This window comes from Tetrao urogallus (genome assembly GCF_951394365.1).
Source record: "Tetrao urogallus genome assembly, chromosome: 5".
Classification (NCBI taxonomy): Eukaryota; Metazoa; Chordata; class Aves; order Galliformes; family Phasianidae; genus Tetrao; species Tetrao urogallus.
This window is the reverse complement of record NC_136818.1, coordinates 13390179-13399627: the sequence shown is the minus strand read 5'-3', so window position 1 is coordinate 13399627 and position 9449 is coordinate 13390179. Positions and strand designations below refer to the sequence as shown.

The 9449-nt window shown below is 34.5% G+C and overlaps 1 protein-coding gene across 2 annotated transcripts in view; it reads right to left on the bottom strand.

Moving 5' to 3' along the window:
- Positions 1-1960: 1960 nt before the first annotated feature.
- PRKACB (protein kinase cAMP-activated catalytic subunit beta) overlaps positions 1961-9449 on the bottom strand; it is a gene marked incomplete at both ends in the record, with an annotated part of 64798 nt that continues 57309 nt past the window's right edge. For both annotated transcript variants that reach the window (XM_079536437.1, XM_079536436.1), the window contains 4 exons: positions 1961-2086; positions 5181-5345; positions 6618-6740; positions 7669-7764. In XM_079536437.1, coding sequence (XP_079392563.1) covers positions 1961-2086; positions 5181-5345; positions 6618-6740; positions 7669-7764 — 510 coding nt within the window. The remainder of the gene's footprint in view (positions 2087-5180; positions 5346-6617; positions 6741-7668; positions 7765-9449) is intronic.

Below are 9449 nucleotides of genomic sequence, written 5' to 3'. Positions count from 1 at the left end.
TTCTTGCAAATATGTAAATATGGGTGGACAAAGACTGCATTCAGTATCAGCCTCCTAAAGATGTTGTGCAAAAATGCTCAACAACCTAAACAGAGAATGTTTGATGGTACGCCTCATACTCTTCTGTAAAATGTCTACAAAGTCTTTTCTTAAAGGAGTGTCATACAGTTTAAAAGGAAGGAGTGTCAGTGGTTTATTTTCTCTGACATTCAAACAAATACAATGGCTATGTATCAATAGAGCTCAGTTTTATTAAAAACAATTCATCCTTGTATGCAGGTAAATTTGTCATGAAGTATGAGTCTAGTTTAAACTGTTTTGATGCGCTGTTTTAAGACAGGTCATCGAGAGAGCCAGAATCAAGTGTACAAATAAAACTACTATGAATAAGTTTAAAAGCAACCCCCAAAAAAGTGCTGAGCCACTGATTATTAACATTGAAATAAATGTGTGAAAGTGCCCAAAGCTAGCACATGACAGCAATATCTTTTAAGTCAGTTGGTGAGAGTATACAAAACATAATTAAGCCCAAATGCTTATATCTGTGTGACCATACATTCCGGTTGATTGAAAGAAAGTAGGTTAAAAATGAAGACACAATGTAACTAAAATAAAACCAGCTGTTGCAGTTTCTAAACTTTGTCTCTTTTCTTCATGAATGAAGTGCTGTAATTAAAAAGAAAGTGATTGTAGCAGTACTCCATCCTCAGTTTACTAATATAGTATACCAGAATAAAACTTGGCAATAACCTCTTATTCTTAACAGCTAACAAAAAAGAACCGTGTTCATCCAGCAATGCATCTAGAACATTATTTTGCATTTGCTAAACCATTTGCTTTTCACAAGCCAATGGCAGAGCACATTTTACTTTTTGTGGTTTTTTTTTGCTTTAACATCATTTTCTATTTATTATTTTTTTTAAAGGATGCCTTAAAAAAAAAAAAAAATCAAAAAAGGCTTAAAACAAAGAATACTTTGGGAGCCCAAATATTGGCTGAGAAAAAAAAAAAAAAAAAAGAATAAAAATGAGTCATTCTCTACAATACTGACCAAAACTTCCTTTAAGAGGTTAGGGTTGATGTTCTTTAAAAAGTCATTTCATATGGCCAACTGAAATGCTGGTAAGTTGACTTGGTTAAATATGGTCCAAAATCCAGACCAGATGGAATTACTCCCTCTCTTGAGACTGTAAGCTTTTGGTGGTACAGTCTGGTTATGGCAATTGACCTACTGCCTAGGTGGAAATACAAAGGAAGGAGGCAGTGACGAAAACCGCAGGGATGTAGAAAACCAAGGCACGGGGTCTAGCTACTGTCTCCTACTTAAGCCTTCCAATTGATTCTACTGAATTTTGGTCAGTCCCCAGGAAGAAACATTTTTAAGTTAATTTAGCAGACATTTATATGGCGATAAATACTACCTTCAAAAACGCTAAAAATGTTGGCTAGGTTTAGTCTGAGCTACTAAAAAATTATTATTATAAATTGTAGCATCAGACACGAGACAGACAAGAATTATTGGCTGGCACAGACTAGAAGCAACATTTACCTTTCACTTCAGTCTAAATCACACTAGCCGCAACACCTTCCATTTCACTCACACAAATAATACATTATTCAAAATAAAATGGAGCATTCTTGGGTAAAAAACTACTTCATTTTAAAGGGGAAAAATGAACAATACACAGAAACAAAGAACGACAGAAACCAAAGTTAAGTAGGAAAGTGGTCTATTATTCTGTGTTACTGCACAAACAGTGCTTGCTTAATTGTGCCTAGTTAGAAGGGTTGGTGCAAACCGCACACATGGAAGATGGCAATAAAGACCTCAGTCAGCTTTGTGGAATGAAGTAACTAGGTAACTGTTTTGACATATGATGGTCTCAGCTCCACCTCATCTGATAACAGAGTGCAAAGATCCCAATGTGAGCCCTGATGTCATCTTGTCCTCCTACTCCTACTAAAAATCAGCAAATTCTTTTGCACATTTTTCTGTTAGAGACGCACGAATATCTTCTTCTTCATAGTCATCAAAGTTGCTGGTATCTCCAGGGCCTCTGCACTTTGGTATGAATGGAGCTTCTACCTGTGTTTACAAAAAAAAGAGCACATTAAATGTTATCGATCTAATACCTTCGGATTTAGCACTATGATAACAGGCATAGCCATCTTCCCATTACTTCTCAAGGCCTGCCAAGAAAGTAGATAGTATAGCAAACCAGCTAAAAGTTGTGGCAAATAAATAAAATCAGCCTAAGAACATTAGCTCTAGATGAATGAATAGATGTTAAAAAAGTCTAATACCTCATCGACAAACACAAATTTAAAAATACTTCCACTTCATAACAAATTTAATTCTTTCCTTTCTGCTTTCTACTTCCAAGCATATGTAACTTAGACCTCTTCTCTTACTGGAAAGTAAAAATCTTCCTGGTAAAGACAGGCAGCACATACTCTCAAATCCACAAACACATTGTTAGCTTTGAAATTCTGTGTATCTTATGCCAACTACATGGTAGTAAGCAATTCACATTTATATATTAGAACCAGTTGTTTTTAGGATTCTCAATACTGCTGCTTCTTAAAGCTGACAGAACCTGCTACTTTTTGATGTTGACCTTAGAAAATTTATCCATCTTCATGCAAAATTTAAATATTACTTGATGCAATGCAAATTCGAAACTATAGCAACTGGGAAATGCAAAGTGATCAGATAGGTCTCTTTCTCAGGAACTTCCCAAGAAGAGTGTGTGCTTGAAAATAACACGAGCTTTCTGCATTTATGGACCATGCTACAGTTATCAGGAGCATACTGTACTGTTCCTAAAACAAGGTATCTGTTTAGGTTATGTATCCTCAGAATATTCTCAGCCTTAGTAAATACCTAGCTAACCATACACTTACCATTATCTAAATTCTATTTTTACGTCTTCCCAAATTAATTTTCAATTACTGCCTTATAATAAAGCTCGGAGAACAATAAATGTCTTATTTACTGCTGGAATTACAGAATGTGTTCAAATGAGATGCATCAGACAGCTATTTGTGCCTGTATTTCACAACATTTTTCTTATTATCCTCACCGAGGAAATAGCTAAAAAGAGATTGCAGGAGATAATACTGTTTTATAGTGAAAATACCTGTTTGACCCTAAGTATACCATATTATCAAGCAGCATTTTAATAAATAGCCATGCAAGCACACAAAGAAAACACGATTTTATCTCATCTGAAATATTAAGTAACTGAATGTATTACTTAAGACTGCAGCATAACAATATTATTCCTATTTGGTTAGCTGCCAAGGAACACTAGGTTTATACAGGAAAATCCATGCTGTGTTAACAGCTTGTGTGAAGCTGGCATAAACTTAAGTTTTTTGCTGTATTTCAATGATTGCTTAAATGAGACTACAATGTATACTGTTGTTTCAGACCTCTAGTATTACTGTATTTATTTTGTAGAATTAGAAGCTTCGAAGTTCTTCTGTATCACTTTACACAGTCCTTTAAAACTAGTAACAGCTATTCTGCCTGTAGTACCAGTTCATCTTTTAAAAATATTTATTGTTTCTGTAAAAGTAAATTTCTACAGCAGTGTACTAAAAATGCTACCTTCAATAATATAATTTTATATAATAAATTATATTATATTATAATGCTTCAAAATAATGGGGTCTGGGTGTCCCAAAAGAGCATACTATGGAATGAAACTAATAGTGTTTAAAATTATCTTGTAAACAGGCATTAAGCAAGCAGAGAGCAGATAATTGCAGGTCTGCAGAGGGAAATCTTTTCTTAAAACATCCATACTTAACACAATGAATATCAGATGTCTTAATTGCATCCTGTCCTCTAGTAATTAATATATAAGCAAATGCCATAACAACTGCACTGTCAGTTCATGTAGCCAAACAACCAGTTTCTTTTTATAAACTATTGTTAGTATGTAAGTTTGTCCTTTAAAATACTTCTGTTACAGCAGCAAGTTCATGCCTCTAGTCAAGACTGTTTCATTTCAGTGATGGTAAGCAGCTCCTTGAAGTGTTTGTTATTCTATTGTATGCAACCTTTTTATCAAATTCTGAATACTAAACGATTCTTCCACACGATTCTTCTGGGACAACACCAACAGAATTATTTTAGTCTTTTTTGGCGTTTATTGAAAAAAAAGCAATTCAGAGGTTGCCTTAAAAGAACAAATAATTTCTAAACAATCCATTTCTAGTAACTCACTAACATACAGACAACATTCAACTTCGACTTTGAATACTAGAATTACTAGCTTCAACTAGCTTCCATGGGAGAGGGAGATTTGGAGCTACTGGAAGACAGACCTATGCTGAACTGCAGTCATACTTCCTCTTTTCCCCAGCGTCCTTTCCAAGTCCTGTCTTACTCATCCCTGAAAGCATTACTATACTCCTCTGGTTTGCTACTGGCTCCCCATGCTCTCCAAATACCCCCAAGTTCTCTGTTTTACTTTCATTCTTATGCAAGTTCACACACAGTGCATACTGGGCACCAAACTTATTAAATGCCACATTAGATTTCATGTTGGCCAGGCAGGTCTAGAAAGCCATTCTAAAAATATCACAAAACAGGATTCAGAAGGGCTCTGTAAGTCACTGCTGTAATTTATGAAACCACAATCAGCTGCAGTGTAGTGTCAGAATGAAAATATCTCCAGCAGATACATACATGTGAACCTGTTCCAGTCACAGGAAAGGCAAGAGCAAGAGCAAAAAGGGAGAATACCATTTCATCAGAGAGAGTGGTACTTCAGCTTTGGCTAGAGTTTCTCTCCAGTAAAGCACAGCCTGACTGCTAAGAAGTAGTTGGAAAGGAAAACAGATTCCTCTCTGCTGTGGAGTATTTATAGATGCCATTATAGCAGAGATTAAATAAAAAGCAAGAGAGGCAGGAGATGGCTCATTCTGAGATATTCCAGGAATAGACTAAAGCACAAACATGTGTTAAGACAACATGAGTATATGGAGGTCCAGGATAAAATGGCAACAAGAAACAAACATAATTCAATCAATATATAATCCTCAATCTTATATGTTCAACTACTTTCACATTTTCTCATTTGAAAAATTACACATTTAAGAAGGCAAAAATTAACAAAATAATTAGAAATTTGACTTCAACTTCTCATTTGATTCAGGAAGTGTGTTACCTTTCTCTGATAAATGGCAATCCAATCTGTAGTCGCAAACCACTTGTGGTTCTTTATGTCATTTACACCATTCTTGAGATTTCCATATCGTTTGGTCAAATCTACCTGGAGTAAATTTCTTAGAAGATCCTTTAGGTCTGAACTGAAGTGTGATGGGAACCTTACCTGAAATGTACATCCACAACATTAATGTACGATTAATTTAATCGATTAAATGTTTATTTTAAATTAATTACGATTAATTAAAACGATTAATGTACGATAAAGATTTGATTCTTCCCTTGTATAAGCAAAACAATGTTCACGCAAAGAGAAGCATTGGTGCCACTTTCTGCTTCAGAAGGCCTTTACCAATAGCATTACCTTCCCCATCTATCATTTTCTGATCTGGAATTTTCTAGATTTGATTGAGTTGGGGGAAAAATATTAATTTAATATAACAACGACGTAAAAGCTAAATCTAAATATTACTAACTAGTTTCACAACAACACAACCACATTTCAAGGCATTCTCAACTAATTTCTAGGACCCAATTTTTAAATTACATGCATAAACACACTACATATATGCAATTCGTATATACAAGTAATATACACACACACATTCTGTGTGCATATATAGACAGAATATATATAGTAATAACATTCATATACACCAAGTTCTCTAAGTAATGAACTAAATGCACAACGAATTAAACTATTAAATTAAGGTTTAAAGGAAATATACTGAGATATGAGATACAAATATACTGATATATGAGAACAGAATACTAGAGTTTCCAGTGCTCAAGTCCAGTGCTGTTTCCACAGCCATCCACTCATGGACTTAAGAACAGATCAGATGATAAACAGTAAATATGTAAAGCAAAATAGGTAAAATTTGAAAACAACAAAAACAAACAAAAAAAAACCCCATCAAAACTACAGCACTTAGCTGCTGCAGAAGAAAACTACTATGAATTATGGAAACACTTTAGAGCTTCTCAAAAGCTACAAAGATATTTCTATAAAGAAAATAGTGAGGTAAACAACGTACTGGTAAGTGGTTGTTAATAGTTACTGGATTGTTTTTTTTCCAAGCATAGGAAGGTATAATACTACAGTGCTGTAAATTTAAAAAGATGCATTTTAAATTTGATGTCAGGGAACTGTGCAGGCTGCAAACACCTGGATTCTTAAAGCTTTGATTATTGTTACTATCACAATGCCTGTACCTAATAAGTATTCATTACAAATTCTTCCCATATTCGTAGAAAGTTTGGTTTGGAAAGGAACTGTTAAGATCATCCAATTCCAGTCCTCTGCTATATTCATTCCAAATTGCTCAGTGTCCATAGCATCCAGTGAATTTTGCATCAACTCCACATAAAAATCAGGTACTACAAACACAGTGAAAAACAAACTGTGCTTATGAAAACATCCAAAGTCTTTACTTACCTTGCCAGAAACAATCTTCTCATAAATTTGAATGGGTTGATCTGCAAAGAATGGGGGATATCCAGCTGCCATTTCATAGATTAACACTCCTAATGCCCACCAATCCACTGCCTTGTTGTAACCCTGGATAAAACCAGAAAAACCACAGTTAGCACCATTTCTAAAAGAGTTTAACATTTGCTATATATTGTAAAGAAAGAAAATATAAAAAGTATATATTTTTGCTTATTTAATACACCCTAGTTCAAAACAAACTGAAGTTCTCCAATTTTAACAGCAATACTGTAATGAAAGCAAAATACTTTGCACAAATTCTTGTGTTGATTCCCAGTGATATCCTTACACCGATAAGATATATAGAATATATAAATACAAAAACCCTCCTAGCCCCAATTTCATGTGCTCCCTCTGAGATCCTTTACAAAGCTCAAGGTCAAGACTCAGTTGTTCTTGAATAATCAACTATGGAGAATTTGTAACAGAGGCATTGCAACTTCCTTTGCTGCTTTAGAGGTCTAACATCATAAAAACCAAAAACATCCAACACTTTCTCCTAAAGTAAAATTATTTTCTGTTTAAAGACCTACAAAGGGTATTTAATTAAACTACACAGTGAATAATTTAACAAGATTATGAATATAATGAACAGTTCCATGAACTATAAAAATTTTTCTTTTGCAAAACATTAAAAGATACCACAGCTATAAGATTTCTTCAGTGTTCAAATACAGTACAAGTATGAGGCTGCGTATAATTTACATGCAAGACCAGTGTTTTTCCATGTTTGATTCATGTGCTTTAAACATAAAACACTGCAAGTAGTTTTTCAATGACTACTGATTCAATCATTACGCAGTTCTGGAGCTCCTCTTTTAGTCTGTTAACACTTATGATGCAAAACTTGCATTTTGTATACTTCACTACAACTTGTCAATAATTTGAATTTTCAACTACCAGCAACTGTTCATCCCTCAGAAATTAATAATTAGGTAATATCCTTTAATCACACCAAATACATGACTGACAATTATCATTTATAGAACTGATGTACCTTGCTGAGAATTATTTCAGGTGCCAGGTATTCTGGAGTCCCACATAACGTCCAAGTTCTTCCTTTTACTCTTTTTGCAAAGCCAAAGTCTGTGACCTGGCATCAGAATTTAAAATTAAGTACCTCTGAAATATTTTGGAGAGGAATTTTATACATGGGAAAAATTTATGTGTCAGATCACATGCTATCACACAGTCACATGCATCCTATATGGCAACTTTTTTCCACTAATTTTAATTCACTTACAGTTTTTGTTTTTTTTTTGGTTTTTTTCTCATAATAAAATAAATAACACAAAAATAAATATTCTCTCCCTCGAAAACTCTTCTGTTTAGAATTTCAATAATCAGTAGGAGCTACAACTCCCTCATCTGTACGTACCACAAAATATTAATATATTTTCTTTTACTTTTCACATCAGACTGCTTATACCGCTAAAAATTCTAAGAATGTAAATATAAACAAGATATTCATCTTTTCCCTCAGTTGACAAATAAATGAATCACAAAAAGGGTTAAGATATCAGAGAATCTTGGGGAAGTTTTCATAGCAGAAGTGTATGAAGGTTATAAGGAAAAAATAGTGTGGGAATATGACAATGTAGAAGAGGTCTTCCAGTAACTTCTCATTCTGAATATCTTTGAAAGCATCACCAGAACCCAGCTTACTTATCTGAAGATTGTGTATGTGGGGAAAATGTAGCTGTAACTGTAGTCACAAATGACAAGTTCTTGGCAGTTAAGGATTCTTCATTCCACTTGTCATGTTTTCTGCAGTAAGTTTTCAGAACTTTGCATGCTATTTCATCTTTCACGCTGGGAGTTTTCCTGGACCATATTGCAGAATACATATGGATGCCAGCAGGTTACTTTTGAAATTCTGGGACCAGTTTCAACCTATCAAGTCTTTGCTTATTTGAGGATCCATTCCTTTTATTTCCTCCTTCTTGGTATCATTAATTACACAACAACTTGTGTCAATGTTTCTGATACAGTAAGGTCACACAGAGATAGTTAACAAGCTAAATGCCAAACTACCAAGGCAACTTTTGCTTCATTTTTCATAGAAACAACAGCAATCACACCTGCAACTGAATGGAGAACAGCAAACATGCTGACCTGCTTCAGTCAGCAAAGAATTCCTGCTGTGTTGGTGAATACATATTAATCTGAGTAAGAATACACTGCAGGCATGGGACAAACAAGTAACTGTTTTAAAATTCAAAAAGAAAAATAATGGAGCTTTTAAACAAAGTTTAGTTGGAACTGCAGCATGAACACATGAACATCAAACTCCCTTTGTTTAGAAGCAGAAACTAAAGAACCTGCCATGGGAAGACTGACTGCTGGCTCTGCTACCATTTGCAATTTGCCCACCATCATAAAAATGTATTGTTCAGTACAGAGAGTCAGCAGTTCTACAGAAGACATTCATAGGTTTATGTTCATGGTACTCTTTATTGTTCATGGTACTCTTTATCCACATTAATGAAATTCATATTTCTCTTCTCTCTACAGTGTTATTTTGTTTTCTATGCAGTATTACTGTACTGTTAAAAAAGCTCTAGTTAAGAGTCCTTTCCACTTCTCTCCATGCTTTCATAATTTATTTTACTGTTAGACTTAGGCTAAAGGTGACACTATGAGGGAAGAGAAGCTTCCACAGTGTAAGAACCGCAAGGTACTGCAGAAGTCTTGTTGCTGTACATCACTTTCCCATTCGTCGTTTTGATCACAAGCAGAGAAATTAAAAAGAAGTTGAAGCGGTGCTGAGAAGCTGTT